Raw genomic sequence first — 18719 nt, 5'->3', positions numbered from 1 at the left:
ACTATTTACCACATTTTCTTTAAAAAAGGTGTTCTTTATAAAAATTACTTATATATACTAACTTTAAAGTACAATATGCTAGAGTCAAACAAGCACTTCCCAAAATTTGCAGACAACTGGACTTGGGTGACTGTTAGTGAAAAAGGATCCCCCACTAAAAGGACAGGGAGCCACTCCCTCCACTCCTCCCCAACCCAGGAGATGCAGCAGGTGCCCTGGGAGGCCTTCAGGGGAAAAGCCTGCATTTGTTCACCCCAGCGTTTCCCACAATTTCTTGACCTCAGAACACTTGTTCAAGTAGCCTCTTACACCGCATGGAACATGCTCTGGGCACTACTGACTCCTTAGTATAGTTCCCCTGAGGCACCACCCTTCTGGGACTGGGATTGAGCACTTTAATCCTGACTTTCTCTTGGGAAAGCCTTTTCTCAGTTATTTGGCAAAGCAGAAATATTAATAATCATACTCTTCCTTCCTGTCCTCTCTTCTGCTTCCATCTTTCTCTTGGAAATGTTAAAAAAAAAATGGGGAGAAGGCAGTAATAGCTGCTGGTGTCACTGCAAATCTTCCTGCAGTTCCTGCTGCCTGGTGCGCAAAAGCTGGATAGCACCTGCCCTATCCACCTAAGGAAACGTGACGTGGAGTGGACGGTCCCCTTTTTAGGGTGCAAGAGTATCTGTATGTGAATAGCATAGAAAGATGACTGGAAGCCTGCTGAGTAAAACAACAGTGATTATCCCTGGCTGGTAGAATTTGGAGTGACTTCTACTTTCTCTTGTTCTTTTCTATTCTGATTGGATTTGTCAATGAGTATGTACTCTTTTCTTTTCTCTTCTCTTCTCTTTCTTTTTTCCAGGAGAGACAGGGTTTTGCCATGTTGGCCAGGCTGGTCTTGAACTCCTGACCTCAGCTGATCTGCTCACCTTGGTCTTCCAAAGTGCTGGGATTGTAGGCATGAGCCACTGTGCCTAGCCAAGTATGAACTTTTTAAAAAATGATTTTTTTGAAATCGTAAAGAAATGTATTATACATCTATTTCCAAGCCTTCAAACAAATAAGAAAAAGTTTATTTATAGCTAGCAGTCAACCTATCCAATGATGTTTCTTTTGGTCATCAAGACTGATTCCTCTATTAAAATGTTTTATTTTGTATTCCACTTTGGTTAATACTTAGGAGCTTGCAGTGCTCTATAGAAAAATGAGGCTAGACAAGGTGGTTCACGCCTGTAATCCCAGCACTTTGAGAGGCAGGAGGATCGCTTGAGCCCAGGAGTTCAAGACCAACCTGGGCAATATAGTGAGACCCCCTTCTCTAAAACAAACAAAAAAAGAAAAGAAAAAGAAAAATGCAGTACAAAATAAGTGTTAGAACATATGGAGAAGACAGTAACATAAAGCTGACAAAAAAACCATCCTAGGTCCTTTTAAAAAGCTACCACCTACCTAAAATAATGGAATTATGAATATATTAAATTGTTCTGCCATCTAAATGCATAATTACAAGCAATATGGCCTTTTCTGTAGATCTTAAGAGTTATTGTAAAGTACATTCCACCAACAAAAGCCTTTTAATATTACATTTAAATCAAAAAGGTTTTATTATAAATTTTTTAACATTTATAAACCGTAACCTTAACCCCAGCCCTAACTCTAACCCTAAGTTACATGAGCATATCCATAGCAAATCACAGCAGGAAAATACATGATATAAAATAGATGAAAATACATAAACTATATGATACATATAACTGCAAGGAACTTGCATCCAGGATTCAGAAAGAATTCTTACACATCAATAAGAAAAATCAGAAGAAATAGGCAAAGACTTGGAAGGGCATTTCAAAGGAAGAAATTCATATGAGTAATAAACACGTGAAAAGTACTCAATCTTATTAGTAACCAGAGAAATGCAAATAAAGTAATGAGAAACCACTGCCGAGCTCAGCCAAAAATTTTAAAGTCTGGTAATATCAAGTGCTGATGAGCACCTGCCCCTTGGGAGGGACTCTGGAGCAGCTGCCCTAGGCCTCATTCTGTGTTCTTTGCTGAGCATCACTGAAATTCAATTGCAGAGCTTCTGTGACAACATCCAAGGTGTCCATGAAGGATGCTGAGTGCACACTTCCTTCCGGATAACCACCCACTGCCTGTGCTGCCTTGGGGCCCACATCTCTCTAAGTACAGCTCTGCTAGTCAGGAAAGGGGACATGGGGACTGGCATATTGCTGGTGAGAATCTAAGCTGGGACCAGCACTTTGCAAAATAAGTTGGCAATAACTTAGAAGAGCTGAAGATTCATACACCTTACAATCCAGCAAATCCACTCCCACTCACCCTAGAGCTCATGCATGCTTGCATCAGCACAAAAATGTGCAGCACATTGTTCATAGCAGCCCAAACTGGGAAAAACTCTGATATAGTTTGGATGTTTGTCCTCTCCAAATCTCATGTTGAAATTTGATCCCCAGTGTTGGAGGTGGGGCCTAGAGGGAGGTATTTGGGTCACGGGAATGAATCCCTCATGAATGGCTTGGGGCCATCCCCATGGTAAAGAGTGAGTTCTCGCTCTATTAGTTCACAAGAGAGCTGGTTGTCTAAAAGCATGGCACCTCTTCTGGTCACTCTCTTGCTCTCACTGTGTGACATGCTCACTCCCTTTTGCCTTCCTTTTTGAATGGAAGCTTCCTGAGGCTTCACCAGAAGCAGAGACAGGTGCCATGTTTCTTATACAGTCTGAAGAACCGTAAAGCAAATAAACATTTTCTTTATAAGTTACCCAGTCTCGGGTATTCCTTTAGCAAAGCAAAATGGACTAACATGAACTCCAATTTCATCAGTAAATGGTGAAATAAATGGATAAATGATCGTATATCTTGAAAACACATGCAGCACAGCACAATATGGCATGAAGATGAATAAACCATAGCCACACCCAAAAGCATGAATGCATCTCACCAATACCATATGGAATGAAGATGAATGAACCGTAGCCACAGATGCATCTCACCAACATGACATGGGATGAAGACGAATGAACCATAGCCACACCCAGAAGCACGAGTGCATCTCACAAACACGACATGAGATGAAGATGAATGAACTGTAGTCACACCCAAAAGCACGGATGCATCTCACCAACATCATAGGGACTGAAGATGAATGAATTGTAGCCACACGCAAAAGCACAGATGCATCTCACCAACACCATATGGCATGAAGATGAATAAACCATAGCCACACCCAAAAGCATGGATGCATCTCACCAACACAACATAGGATGAAGATGAATGAACCGTAGCCACACCCAAAAGCATGGATGCATTTCACCAACACCATATGGAATGAAGATGAATGAATTGTAGCCACACCCAAAAGCACACATGTATCTTACCAACACCATATGGAATGAAGATGAATGAACTGTAGCCACACCCGAAAGCATGGATGCCTCTCACCAACCCGTTGAGTAAAAGAGGCAAGACGTAAAAGAGCACATTTGGTATAATTCGTTCATACAAAGTACAAAAACAGCAAAACTGAGCTATATTTTGGGGGGATGCATACATCCCCATATACAAAAGTGGCAAAATTAAGAAGAAGTCAGAAAACCATCAGGAAGGTCGGAATAGCTGTTGTCTCTGGGGGACAGGTTGGGTGTGGGTGGGAGGGGATGGGTGGACGGTGGGGGCTTCTGGGGCTAGCAAGTTTCCTCTCAGAGGTTGGCACACCAGTTTTTGCTTTGTAATTATTTGTGAAATTAGATATTTGTGTTTGCATTTTCTGTCTGCTTGTTACATTACGTAGCAATAAAAGTTAAAGAAACAAAACCATTTCCCTTTTGCCATCATAAAAACAAGGAAGCTCACGGAGACTTATACAATAGAAAAGTATGAGTAAAGGACGAAGGAAAAAAAACGCTTTCCAAGGTTAGGGGGGAAGTTATCAGGAAATATTGCAGCTGCATATATTTTAAATACTGATAAGGAGTTTGAGGTGAGTGGTAGATAAAGCAGCTGTGTCAAACATGGCCCAAGAATGGCGGCAGCTCCCAGATGATCTCTTAGGGCTGTGACATTGAAACAATAGTGTGGTTTTCATCCCTCCGTTAAAGGCATGATTTTTATTCAGTGCTAAGGATCAAATCATAGGTTTCTAAGATACTCTCTGGTAGTTTGAAGGTTCAAATTAACCTAGTCATGGAGATTTGGGTTGTCAATACAGATAAAAAATTATGTTAAAAAAAACTTTTTGAGCTAGTAAAAAGTGTCTTGTGGAGTGACACTTTGCCACAGTTAAATAAAGCTGATGTGGCACCTTAAGAGCACTCTAATTCCGGCTGTGACTGGCTTGCTAAAAAGTGCCCACGTACCACAAAAGGGAGAGTGGTTTTTAAAAAATGCATGCAGTTGATTTTGGAAGTGGGTTGGTGATTAATCTCAAGGCAGTTGGCTCAAATGAGAATTTATCAAGCAAAATTCAATGTAAAATAAGTTTCCTTCCTTCCTCAGGGTCTCTTCATAGACCAAGCAGTCAGAGGAAACATCGTCCTTAGCCTCGCTGCCCAGTTGATTCCCTGGGAATAGGACAATCCGCAGAGGAAGCATGTCACCCAAGTCAGATGTCACAAGGATCACACAAACAAGAGGAAACAGCTTGAAGCAGAGACACCTCTTTCTTTTATCCCCACCCAGCCCCTTCCCCCAAAGAACAGGTCACTTCCTAGTATTTGTTCACTGCATTTCAGGCCAAAAAAAATGCAGACCATAAAATGAAATGGGTTGTCCATGAACAATTCCTTATGTTTAACAAAAATACTAACTTACTTGGTTAACAGTGATAGAATTTTAATTGTACTTTTTTCTATCAATGAGAAAAGCTGGCCTGCTTATCCTTTGAGAAACTAAAAAGGGTAAGAGAAAACTAAATTCTAGCAGCTCAAAATTGGGAGAGGGAGTATCCTTCAGCCTATTTGTAACATAAAATCACCAATCACAACTCTTATGGTTGTATTCCCAATATTCCTCTGCTATGTGTATTCAACATATTTAAATTATTTCGGGAGTGAAGAAGGAGCTCGCTGACTGACAGGCAAACTCAGTCCCTACAAGCAAAAGATCCCAAGTCAAAATTTTCTATTTTTTTCTCTTCTATTTTCTTTTCTTCCCCTTCCCTTCTTTTCCTTCCTTCCTCCATTCAATATAAGACTGGAAGAAAAGCACAATTAAAAAATGAACAGCGATCAATGCCAATATCCTGGTAGTGATGTTGTACTATAGTTTTACAAGATGTTACCACTGGAGGAAACTGGGTAAATGGTACATGGGATCTCTCTGTACCATTTCTTTTATATATTTGCCAGCTTTATTGAAATATAATTCATATGCCATGTCATTTACCCATTTAAAGTATATAGTTCATCAGTTATTTGCATATTCAGAATTGTACAATCATCACCACAATTAGCTTTAGAATGTTGTCATGACTCCAAGAAGAAATCCCATGCTCATTAGCAGTCACTCCCACCATACTCCCAGGCCCCCCAGCCCCAGGCAACCAGTCATCTACTTTCTAACTCTAGATTTGCCTATTCTGGACATTTCATATAAATGGAACGGTATAATATGTGCTCCTTTGGGCCTGATTTCTTTCACTTAACATAGTGTTGTTATAAGTCATCCATAAAACAGCACGGCATTCATGTTGAAGTATGCCAGGTCTTTTTTTTTTTATTGCCAAATACTCCATTGTATGAATATACCACATTTTATTGACCCATTCATCATCTGATGGACATTTGACGAGTTGTTTGTACTTTTTGGCTATTACAAATAATGCTACTATGAACACTCATGTACAGGTTTTTGTGTGGACATATGTTATCTTTTTTGTATTGTTTCTCACAATGGCATGTAAATCCACAATTATCTCAAAATAAAAAAAATTAAAAAGCAAAAATACAAACAACTTCTATTTAGTGGGAAACCCTGGGCAATTTCTTTCCTCTACTGTATAGCCTTTGCACTAATGTGACATATTTTCTTACTAAAGATATTATTTAATAACAGTGCTTTGAATGCTGTCAATTGAACTTACCTGCACAATTTCTTTCAATTGTTACGTAATCCCTCTGAGATAGGTTCCATTAAACCCCATTTTAGATGAGGCTCTACTGCCTCTGTCATTTAAAACGTTATTAGTAAATCAAGTAAAGAACACAATTTAAAAAGCGAGAAAGGGACTTGAACATACGTTTCTCCAAAGAAGATGTAGAAATGACCAGGAAGGACATGAAAAGATGCTTCGTCACTAATTATTAGGAAAACACAAATCAAAACCACAGTAAGATACCATCTCACATCTATTAAAATGACAACTATCACAAAAGCCAACCAGCCAACAACAAAAAAAATCCCCAAAACAGAAAATAACAACTGTTGGTGAGGCTGTGGAGAAAGGGAACACTTACACACTGTCAATGGGAATGTAAAATGGTGCAGCCGAAGTAGAAAACAGTATGGCAGTTCCTCCAAATTTTAAAGATAGAAGAATTACAGGATCCAGCCATTCCACTTCTGGATTTATACTCAAAGGAATGGAAAATAAGGTCTCAGAGAGGTATCTGTGCACCCATGTTCACAGTGGCAAATTCACAATAGCCAAAAGGTAGAAACAACCTAATTGTCCATCAACAGATGAATAAACAAAATGTTATGTATGCATATAAAGGAATATCATTAAGCCTTAAAAAGCAAAGAAATTCTGACACATGCTACGACATAGATAAACCTTGGAGACATCATGCTAAGTGAAGTAAGCCAGAGACAAAAAGACAAATACTGTATGATTCTAATTATTTGAGGTACCTAAGGTAGTCAAATTCATAGAGACAGAAAGTAGCATGGTGGTTGCCAGAGAGGGGATCAGGGAGTTGGTGTTAAAGAGTACACAGTCTCTCAGTTTTATCAGATGAAAGGAGAGTCTGGAGATTGGTTGCATAACAATGTAGATGCATTTAACACTACTGAACTGTACACCTAAACATTGCTAAAACGCAAATTTTATGTCACGTGTATTTTACCACAATTTTTAAAAACAGAATGAGCAAATCTATTCAAGTGATGTATTTTCTCAAGATTTTTACCCTGTTTCAGTCTAAATAAAAAGTAACAATTTGTATAGAACAATCAGATACTTTCCAACACTCCATTCTCTTCTCTTCTAAACTTGTTTCTCCTAGGCACCACCTGGATATATGTTAAGCAAAAGTTCTCTAAAATTAAGCTGTGTGCAGGAAAGAAGAGAAACTGGAGGATTCAGTGTATCTGGAATTAGAAGCAAGGAGGTTTTCCCAATCCCAGAAAGGACCAATGTTCTTAAGCTCCAGGTGTACAATTTTAGTGCAGACTTACACCTTACGACAGAACAGGGGATGTAAGCAGGTCTGCTGAGGTGTGTGCTCCAGGCTGCCTAGCTCCTGACTTCCTGCTCCCAACCTCGCCAGGCACCCCCTGCAGGACGCACTGACACCACAGCTGACAGCAGCACTTTTGATGCCAGGCATCCAGGCTGGCAGCAGCTGCATATTTATTTATTTATTTTTTGAGATGGGGTCTCACTCTGTCACCCAGTTTGGTGACAGCGGCGCAATCTCAGCTCACTGCAACCTCTGCCTCCCAGGCTCAAGTGATCCTCCCACCTCAACCTCCTAAGTAGATGGAAACACAGGTGCAACACCACCATGCTCAACTAATTTTTTTTGTATTTTTGATAGAGACAGGGTTTCACCATGTTGTCCAGACTAGTCTTGAACTTCTGAGCTCAAGCGATCTACCTACCTCGGCCTCCCAAAGTGCCAGGATTACAGGTGTGAGCCACCGTGCCCTGCCAACAACTGCATCTTTAAAAACAGTGTTACTAAGAAATAATTCACTCAAGCAGTTGGATTTGAATTACTTGGTTCACTTTACTTGTCTCTCAGGAGCAAATAGCATGCAATTTGACGCTTTATCCTGGCTTCACAGCTGAACAGGAGAGGCTGGAACAAGATTCCAAGCCATCACTTTATATGCAGGGCTACTGATTTAGGATGAACCAGTACATCCTGATTAACCTCCCTCTACATTTCTTTTCATGACAGACACGTTAATTCCTTTGCCAGCAAATATCCATAGGAAAGTCTAATTGGATTATTTATGGCTCTGTTTTTTGATTAAAATTGGGGGAAATACATCAAAATATAGCTTCCAATAACTAGAATAAAAAACAAAAAAGTGACAATAATAAAATAGGGCACACGGAGTCAGACTCTGGGAAACATCCCAGGTGCATAATCTCATTCTTCCTTTGAACAACTGATAAGATAGGAGTTTGTCCACTTCACTGATGTGGAAACTGAGGCTAGGGAAGTCAAATTAGCTTAGAAATAGTGTAGCAAATAATTGAGTCCAGGGTTCCCAGATGCCAGAGCAGCCTGGCTCTCTCACTGCCTTGAATGACCTTGAGTAAGTTGCTTATCTGATTCTCAGTGATGTTGTTTATCGAATGATCACAGTAATGCCTCTCATTCACAGTGCTACAGCAATGAGTAAGTGAGAATGTCAATGCAAACACACTTAGAGCAGGGCCCGTAGAGCCTGTACACTCTTTTCTCCCTTCCTCCTGTCTTCTCCTCCTTCTCCCCACACAAAGTCACAGTAAGTACTCAGATGGACTAAGAGCACGATTAAGTGTGATTGTGATCCTGGTTTTCCTGCCAATACTCTCAGTGAACAGACGGAGAAGCCGGGAAGAGAACGCAGAAGTCCCTGGATCTTGACGTGAGCCAGTGGGGTTGGAATAGACATGTTCAAGGAGCAAGGGAGGAGGACAGAAAGGACCGGAGCTTTATAGAGAAGTGACGGCTTCTAAGAGGGAAGAGAATTCACAGATCGTGCTGAAACCATTTGGAGAAAGTTCTATTTACATAATCTTAAACTTCCCACAGAGTATTTATTTACTACAAAAGGGAGTAAAAAGTTGCCATGGAGAAACTAAATTTAAATGATCCATTTAAACTTTCGGATCACTTTAAATAAAAGTCATGGTGGATTACTGTAGATAAAATCAAATAGAACATCATTAAGAATAGGACCGGCTAATACTTTGCCTCCTGACAGGTGCACTGAGAACACAGCACTGCTTAGGTGCTTAGGCACTCTTCACAAAACTCAGCAAGTCATGTCTGCACTTAATCTCAGGTGGTCAACGGCAATGATAACATCTATGTATGTGTACGTATATAAAAGAACAAGAAAATTAGGACAATATTGACAACTGGTGAATCTATGTGAAGGGTATACAATATTCTTTATACTATTCCTGCCCCATTCTGTAGAGTTGGAAAAAAATAAATATAAACATCAAAGGAGGAAAAAAGAAGCCAAGTCATTTTTTTAAATGAGCATATAATAGTTTTGTGGTTCTTCAAAAAGTTCAACAGAGGCTTATCACATGCCCCAGCAATTGAACTCCTAGGTTTATACACAAGAGAAATGAAAATGTGTCCACATAATAATTTGTATGTGAACATTCATACAGCATTATTCATAACAGTCAAAAGGTAAAAACAACTGAAAGGTCCACCAATGGATAAGTAGATAAACAAACTCTGTTATAGTCATGCAATGGAATATTACTCAGCCATAAAACAAGAAAATTCTAATACATTCTACAACATGGATGAACCTTGAAAACATTATGCTAGGTGAAATAAGCCAGACACAAAAGGGCAAATAAATGATTCCACTTATATGAGGTACCTAGAGTGGTTAAATTCACAGAGACAGAAAGAATGGTGGTTGCCAGGGGCTGAGGGGTGGGGCGAATGAAGAGTGATTGTTTATTGGGTACATTGTTTCCTTTTGGGATGATAAAAACATTTTGAAAGTAGATGGAGGTGGTGGCTACACAATATTGTGAACGTACTAAATGCCAGTGAACTGTTCCTTTTAAATGATTAATTTATGTCAGGTGAATTTCATGTTAATTAAAAAAAGAGCACATAGAGAAATGAGGAGGAAGACAACAGAGTGTGCATGGGAAGAGACAACATTCAGAGTGAGCACTCACACCCATGAATCTGCTGAGTGGAACAGAAACTGAGGACCTGATTTGCACTGCCAACCAGTTCTGACACATGCCGATCCACACGGAGAATGTGAAGTCATGTAATTACAGTTTACCTGAATTCTGCAAATATGTGCAGAAAGACTTACAGTGCAGTAAGAATTAATTAATGATAGGCTGGCTCAGTATGTGCCGTGTTTAAAAGTCACTTCTGCTCAAGAGGGGCCAACAGGAGAAAGTGAGCAAGGCTATGATCCCAGGGGCCAAGACTGTAGAGGGAAAACCTGGATGCAGAGGTGACATGTCCACGTGGCTGCAGCTTCTGTTCTGCCGGGGCCGGAGAGTGTTTAAAAGCCATCTGCCCCTTCCATTTAGAAATCACATTTGCTTTCACTCAACAAAGCTGACACAGAAAAAGTGACCCAGTCAGATGTGTGTGACCTAACATGTTACTCTTTCCAGAAATAACCGCACATTCCATTAGAACCATTAAAAGAATGTTATGCTTTAGCATTTTTGTTCTAAAAAACTCTTATCACCAAAGAAGTTCACATTCACTATGAAAACTTTATTTATTTATTTATTTATTTATTTATTTATTTATTTTGAGGCAGGGTCTCACTGTGTCACCCAGGCTGGAGTGCAGGAGTGCCATCTCGGCCCACTGCAGCCTCGACCTCCTTGGCTTAAGTGATCCTCCCACCTCAGCCTCCCAAGTAGCTGGAACTACAGGCACATACCATGGCACCTGGCTAATTTCTTTATTTGCAGAGACAGGGTCTGCTATGTTGCTCAGGCTGTTCTCAGCCTCCTAGGATCAAGCAATCTTCCTGCTTCAGCCTCCCAAAGTGCTGGGATTACAGGCATGAGCCACTGTGCTCAGCCCACTATAAAAACTTTTTTTTAAAGTAGGTAGATGAAAAGAATCCCCTGGAAAAAGCCACTGCTATAATCTTGCTGCACTTCTTGCCAGCCTGAGGAGGCAATACTTAATGTTAAGAAATGATTTCTTCATGATGTGACTTTGAGAACCTTAGAAACTTTCTTAGTGACCCTCAAATTGTAATACATTGAGGCTTTCTATTAAGCCAATGGGTTCCAGCCCTAAGATAACCTTTCCCAGAGATGGAAGCAAATTTCTTGCACTTGAACCGTGCATCCAGAGAATCTGGCGATGAGGGAATCGTGAAGAAATGGGCAGATGATCAAGATAAATACCCATTACTCCCCTCCTTACAAACATTAAGATAATTACTAAGTCGCAAGAAAGAGCAAGAGCTGAAGTAAATAGATTTTGCAGGCCAGTTCTCAGCCCCAATGGACAGAGGAAAACAAAATAAATGATGCTTCTGACATAATTTAGTGTCTGGCTCAGAAGCTGATCGAAATTGGCTTGAGCCTTTACTTCTCCTGTCACCATCTCTAGAAGGACATAGGTCCCCGAGCCGCACACTTACCCATCCAGACTTCCCCAAACTGCCCAGCGCCAAGCCTTTTCACCAACTTGATGGACTCCCGGGGGATCTCCCAGGCATCTTTATCCCATGGCTTCTGTGGCTTGGGACTAATACAAGCCTTCTCCAATCTTCTGCACAAGCCATCTGCCTGCTCTAATTTGAAAGGGAAAAATGAAGGTTAAGAAATGCAATACTTTGTACTTTACGTGTCTATAAAGAAAAGTTTGAACTAGGAGCCTTATAGTGTCCAACCTGCTGCAGTCTGTTAACTAAAATGCATCCTTGACATAATTGTGACTTTTGAAATTTGTGGGTTTTTTTGTTTTTCTTTTTTTTGAGATGAAGTTTCGCTCTTATCGCCCAGGCTGGAGTGCAATGGGCGATCTTGGCTCACTGCAACCTCTGCCTCCTGGGTTCAAGCAATTCTTCTGCCTCAGCCTCCAAAGTAACTGGGATTACAGGCGCCCACCACTATGCCCAGCTAGTTTTTATATTTTTTAGTAGAGACAGAATTTCACTACGTTGGCCAGGCTGGTCACAAACTCCTGACCTCAAGTGATCCACCCGCCTCGGCCTCCCAAAGTGCTGGATTACAGGTGTGAGCCACCATGCCTGGCATGAAATTTATATAAGAAAAACCATTTAAAACATACTTGATTGTATTCATCAGCACTGCTAACATACATGAACAAAAACAACAAAGCCAACAGACAACCACAGGCTGACAGATTGTCACACTTAATAAAATGTGATTTCAGATTACTAATCCCACATTAAGCTTCACAGGGCACCATAGTGGGGACTCGGTCATGTCACCACTGGACCCCAGGCCCCAGAACACAGCCAGAGTACCACAAGCCCTCAGCATGTGCCGGATGCACACAGGAATGGGAGGGCGGAGGGAGGCAAGAATCTACAAAATTGGAAGCACGTTGCTCTCTCCATGTTTTGGGACTCAAGCAAACCTATAATGTGCATCCCCTTCGAGCAGGTCATAGAAAGGAGCCGGGGCAACAACCACTCAACTGACTCCAATCACACAGGAAAGGGACCCAGAGTCTCAGGCCCAGGCTTCTCAGGACTGCAAAGGGGCACTGGAGACAGGGACATTGACCTGCCACTTCTAAATATTTCAGTGGTAGTGTTATATCTGTTTGACTTTACCAAGAATATACATTACTTTTACACACACACACACACACAAACACAGATCTGCAAATCTGCATTCCTATTCCAGGTATTCAGATGCATTGTAAAAATATATGCAAAGATAATATATATTTTTCTCTTGGTAATTTTGGAACACTGAATGTCAAACAGCATGTACTAGGTGGGAAGGACTGGGAGAATTATTCACAAGGATCAAATCTCACTTTGTGTATTTAACTGTAGATTAATTAATTGCTTTTATTTTAGTATTTGTTTTTTGAGACAGAGTCTTGCTCTGTCACCCAAGCTGGAGTGCAGTGGCGCGATCTCAGCTCACTGCAATCTCCGCCTCCTGTGTTCAAGTGATTCTCCTGCCTCAGCCTCCCGAGTAGCTGGGACTACAGGTGCGCACCACTATGCCTGGCTAATTTTTTTTTTTTCTAGTAGAGATGGGGTATCACCAGGTTGGCCAGGCTGGTCTCGAACTCCTGACCTCAAGTGATCCACCTGCCTTGGCCTCCCAAAGTGCTGGGATTACAGGCGTGAGCCACTGTGCCTGGCCTAACTATAGATTAATTTAGAACCACTTATAGAATATGACCTGCAACTGTATCTAAGAGAAATACGATGCATAAAAAGTTTTAATATAAAAATAGTGTTTGATGTCTTATACATATCATAACAAATATATTTTGTCTTGTTGAACCTTCAGTTTTTACTTACTTTGGTAATGTTTAATCATGTCGCTGATACAGGGAAAAGTGATTCGTGGAGAGATGTAATAGCCCCCATTATCCAGACTTCTAATTTTGTAGTGCTTAATAACATCACCATGCACAGGGTCAAAGTCTCTGACAGACAGAGAGAAGCTTCCTATGGGGGGAAAAGTGTAAGTAAATATTTATATCTCACAAATAAGATTTGCATTAGACAACAACTGCAGTACACATTTTGTGATACAAATATGCAAAATACATATATATATGAAATTTGTATAAAATGCATAATTTTAAAAGTCCTATAAAAATTCTACTTGACAAATGAAGCTGGCATTTTGTTTGCTGTGTAGCTTGCCAACATACCATTTTCTTTCTTCATGATAATTTTTAAAAATTATTATTTAGCTACATTTAAAATTTTTAAAGTTACTTTGATTTTCTTTTTTTTTTTTTGAAATAGGTTCTTGCTCTGTCACCCAGGCTGGAGTAGAGTGGCACAATCATAGCTAACTGCAGCCTCGACCTCTTGGGCTCAAACGATCTTTCTACCCCAACCTCTCAAGTAGCTGAGACTACGATCATGCACCACCACAGCTGGCTAATTTTTTAATTTCTTATAGAAACAGGCTCTTGCTATGTTGCCCAGGCTGGTATCAAACTGCTGGGTTCAAGTGATTCTCATGTCTCGGCCTCCCAAAGCATTGGGATTACAGGCCTGAGCCACCATGCCCAGCCTAATTTTCTTTGTCTTAAAATTTCAGGATTTATTCAAATAATAATCCAAAAGGCTCAGCAAACAAAGCCTGGTAAGAACTGGCCACAATCATGTGTGCTTTCCACAGTACTTTTCTTTTCTCTTTTTTTTTTGAGACAGTGCCTCATTCTGTCACTCAGGCTAGCTAGAGTGCAGTGGCGTGATCACGGCTCACTGCAGCCTCCCTTCCCTGGGTTCAGGTGATCTTCCTACCTCAGCCTCCAGAGTAGCTGGGACTATAGGCATGCGCTGCCAGGCCTGGCTAATTTTTGTATTTCTTGTAGAGATGGGGTCTTGCTGTGTTGCCCAGGCTAGTCTCTAACTGCTGGACTCAAGTGATCCTCTCACCTCGGCCTCCCAAAGTGTTAGGATTACAGGTGTGAGCCACCACACTCAACTATATTACTTTTAGTAGCACAACTAATCACTGAAGTTTGTTATTTGTTATCAAACCATAAAACTTTTACTACCAGAGCATACTATATATCCTTTTATCCCCCTGAGTAGCTCTAGAATAGTTTCTAAAAATAATTTCCTAAATAGTGTTTTAAAAGAGGCTTTGAACAATTTCCTACCTTTTAATGTTTCACTTTCTCTAATAAGGAAAGCTCCAGCGCTATTTCCTGGTGCCAAAAGCTGCCTTTCTGCGTCCTTCCTGGTTATATCCTTGAAAAACCACCTGTGAAGACATTTCAACATTTCCTGCATATTATGTTCCACGGCAAGAAAAAGGTGAAGAATATTAACAAGAAATCCAATGTGGCAAACAAAGCCACCAAGATGACAACACATGAGGACTCACTCTTCTGTTTCTAAGGTGTTGAGTTTGGCCACATAGTTGCTGGGGATGAAGCCTTCTTTTTTTGTTAAAAGGGACTTTGCTTTCCACCATTCTCCATGCCTAGAATAGAAATACACATCAAAAAGAAGCTAGACGATTACATACTCCATGCATGTATCAAAATATCACAGATATCCCATAAATATGTATTTATGTACAGATATTACATATCAATTAAAAAATTAAAAATAAAGAAAACATAGAGTTACCACAGGACCCAGCAACTACACTCCTTGACATATACCCAAGAAAGATGAAACCATAATGTCCACACAAAAACTTGTACATGAATGTTCAAAGCATCCTTATTTGTAAAAGCAAAAAGTAGAAACAACCAAAATGCCTATCAACTGATGAATGGACAAAATCTGGAATATCCATCCAGTGGAGTATTACTCAGCAGTGAAAGGAATGGAGTGCTGAGAGATGCTACAACAGGGACGAACTTTGAAAACATTATGCTAAATAAAAGAAGGCAGTCAAAAAGGACCACATATTGTATGATTCCATTTATGTGAAATATCCAGAATAGGTCAGTCTCCAGAGATAAAAAGTAGATTTGTGGTTTCCTAGGGCTGCAGAGAATGGGAGAGTTGAGGTGACAGCTAAGGGGTGCAGGGTTTCCTTTTGGGGTATTTAAAATGTTCTAAAATGGATTGTGGTGATGATTGCACAATTCTGTGACTATACTAAAAAAATCACTGAATTGTACACTTTAAGTAGATGGATTGTATGGTATTGTGAATTCTCAATAAAGCTATTAAAAAGAGAGAGAGAGACAAAGAAAAGAAGCCAGAAGTGAGGGTTTTGACTGTTCACAACACAAAGAAAGAATAAATGTTCCAGATGATGGATATGCTAATTACGCTGACTTGATCCGTACACACTGCATACATGTATCAAAATATCGCTCTGTATCCCATGACTGCATATAATTATTCCATGTCAACTAAAAATAAAAGGAAAAAAGTGTTTATATCCAAGACTCAACAGCTACAATAGCAATTGTCTCAAGATGTTTGTTTAGGATGGTGAAGGCGGGTGGAGAACATCTCTGGAACCCCAGAATCCAGTGGGAAAATTCACTTTTCGTGATGGAATTAAAATATGTTTAGAGACAGAAGCAAAGGAAAACAGCCTTACAACTAAAGCATGCATCACTGCGATCAGGGGTGCACAAAGAAGAGTTGGTACAAATGGCTCCCATCTCACAGAAACAAAAGGTTTGTAACTTGCCCCAGGATAGCTAAGAAATGCTTTCAAATCCTTATAGAAATCAGAGTCAAGGGAATACTGGTCCATAGTTCATGCATTATAAACTCCTTTGTTCAAACATCTAGTTATCATAGAGATGGACACCATGAAAAGAAGAAAACCAAAAGACAATTCCAAGCAAGTGAGCTTTATCACCATGCTCGAGTCCTCAGCAGAAAGGCAGGCATGGAGCCAGGGAGGAGGCAGGGATGAGCACTGGAAGAAGCAAGCAGGTAAGCTGGTAATGGGGGAAGGAATGGGTCCCTTTGAGCCTTAACTGCATTCCTCTATAAATTCCACACGCAGACAGGATCCTTGTCTGTAAGGCATGAAGGCAACTAGAACTAATACTAAGCTCTGCCTCCTCTTTGCTTATGTCATGTTTAAACACATGCATCATGCTCACATCAACCCCATGATCTAGGTACTGTCATTCCCATTTTATAAGTAAAGAAACCAAGGTATAAAGTTTAAGGGTCTTGTCAAGGTCATACAGCTATCAAGTGGCAGGGCCAGGATCAGGCTTAAGTCCCTGTTCAACCCATATGCAACATTGCTCTCAACCACGGAACACCTTCTCCTTAATAAGGGAGTCTCCCCCTCAAACCCTATTTGGCAGGTCACAGTGACATTTAATGCAAGATTAGTAAGAAAAGCAAGCTAGAATTAAAGCAACTGGAGTTTCTTATTCTGAGCACTGTCCTGCATGCCTATGGTCTGACACTGCCACATGTCTGAGTCAGCAAGAGGGGGTTAAGGAGATGACGACACTCAGGCGTCCTCACAAAAGCATGGCAGCTGCTGAGTTGAGAATTTCCCAACACAGCTGCTGTAGCTCAGTACCCTTAGAACTCAAACTAGGCTGGGCCCATGAACCCAGTCTAAACATGAGTAATATAACAAAAGAAAAGTGACATTTCAAGTATCATGCATGGGCCACACAGACCCAAATTTCTTAAGGGGGCAAGAGTGGATAAAGAAAGAAACCAGGCTGGGTGTGGTGGCTCACACCTGTAATCCCAGCACTTTGGGAGGCCAAGGCAGCAGAATTGCTTGACAGCAGGAGTTCAAGACCAGCCTGGGCAACATAACAAGATCCCATCTCTACAAAAATTTTAAAAATTAGCCAGGCATGGTGGCACATGCCTGTAGTCCTAGCTTCTCAGGAGGCTGAGGTGAGAGGATTGCTTTAGCCTAGGAGTTCAAGGCTGCAGTGAGCTATGATCATGCCACTGCATTCTAGCCTGGATGACAGAGAGAGATCCCATCTCAAAAAAAAAAAATTGTTTTAAAGAAAAACCACTGTCTGTCTTCAAAGGGAAACCCCCTGCAGTGTGCTCACAGACCGACTTAAAAGGAAAATCCCTTTGGCTCTATTCCTTCCACTGCCCACTCCCTGTGGGTAGCAAGGAGGCCTCATACCCATTAAAAGAAAGGGGCCGGGCTATGGCTGTAGCACCAGAAGCAAGACAAGGGGACAGCCTGCAGGGCTCAGTGGCCTGAGGAAATGAGCAGCCATGGCGTGCTTGAGAGCACTTACTCCTCCAGGACTTTCATCTTCTCTCCTTTCTTGAAAGACAAGTCGTCCGGGTGGATGCCATCATAGGGGTACAAGGCTACCACAATGTCTCCTTGTTCCTCTGGATCTAAAGATGAACACAAGAGAACACCTGTAAGAATCCATCAGCAGAAGCGTTTTAACAAAACTCATGGGGCACAAAGGATGAGAGGAAGCACTAAGAGGGGGCGACTGGAAGAAGGACATGTGCTTCCTGCCTAGTGGGCTCAGGGTCTGCACGGCCCACAGAGAGTACCTTGCTGTATACACTGTGTCCAGTACTTGTTATTGCAAATCACTTAAATCTAAAACTATAAATACAACTCTATATTTAAGAAATTATACACCCATGTTCACAGCAGGATTATTCAAAATAGCCAAGATGTGGAAATAATGCAAACATCTATTGATGGAGGAATGGATAAACATCATGTAGCATTTTGGTTTTTCTCTTTTGAGACGGAGTCTCGCTCTTGTCGCCCAGACTGGAGTGCAATGGTGCAATCTCGGCTCACTGCAACCTCCACCTCCTGGGTTCAAGCTATTCTCCTGCCTCAGCCTCCCCAGTAGCTGGGATTACAGGCACCCACCACCATGCCTGGCTAATTTTTTGTGTTTTTAGTAGAGACGGGGTTTCACCATGTTGACCAGGCTGGTCTCGAACTCCTGACCACAGGTGATCTACCTAACTTGGCCTCCCAAAATGCTGGGATTACAGGCGTGAGCCACTGCACCCGGCCGGGGCATACACTTACAAGGAAATATTATTCACTATTAGAAGGAAATAAATTCTAACACTTTCTACAGCATGGATGAACCTTGAGGACATCACGCTAAGTGAAATAATCCAAACACAAAAGGACAATTACTGTATGATTCCACT

At 41.0% G+C, this 18719-nt stretch overlaps 1 protein-coding gene across 3 annotated transcripts in view; it reads right to left on the bottom strand.

Moving 5' to 3' along the window:
• Nucleotides 1-18719, bottom strand: part of LYN (LYN proto-oncogene, Src family tyrosine kinase) — a 137648-nt gene that overhangs the window by 45797 nt on the left and 73132 nt on the right. For all 3 annotated transcript variants that reach the window (XM_034966113.3, XM_034966115.4, XM_034966114.3), the window contains 5 exons: nt 17819-17924; nt 14986-15084; nt 14759-14862; nt 13434-13583; nt 11562-11714 (listed from right to left, as the gene is read on the bottom strand). In XM_034966113.3, coding sequence (XP_034822004.1) covers nt 11562-11714; nt 13434-13583; nt 14759-14862; nt 14986-15084; nt 17819-17924 — 612 coding nt within the window. The remainder of the gene's footprint in view (nt 1-11561; nt 11715-13433; nt 13584-14758; nt 14863-14985; nt 15085-17818; nt 17925-18719) is intronic.

The sequence above is a fragment of the Pan paniscus genome, chromosome 7 (genome assembly GCF_029289425.2).
Source record: "Pan paniscus chromosome 7, NHGRI_mPanPan1-v2.0_pri, whole genome shotgun sequence".
Taxonomy (NCBI): domain Eukaryota; kingdom Metazoa; phylum Chordata; class Mammalia; order Primates; family Hominidae; genus Pan; species Pan paniscus.
The sequence above is the reverse complement of the archived record's forward strand: the minus strand, read 5'-3'. Positions and strand labels throughout refer to the sequence as shown.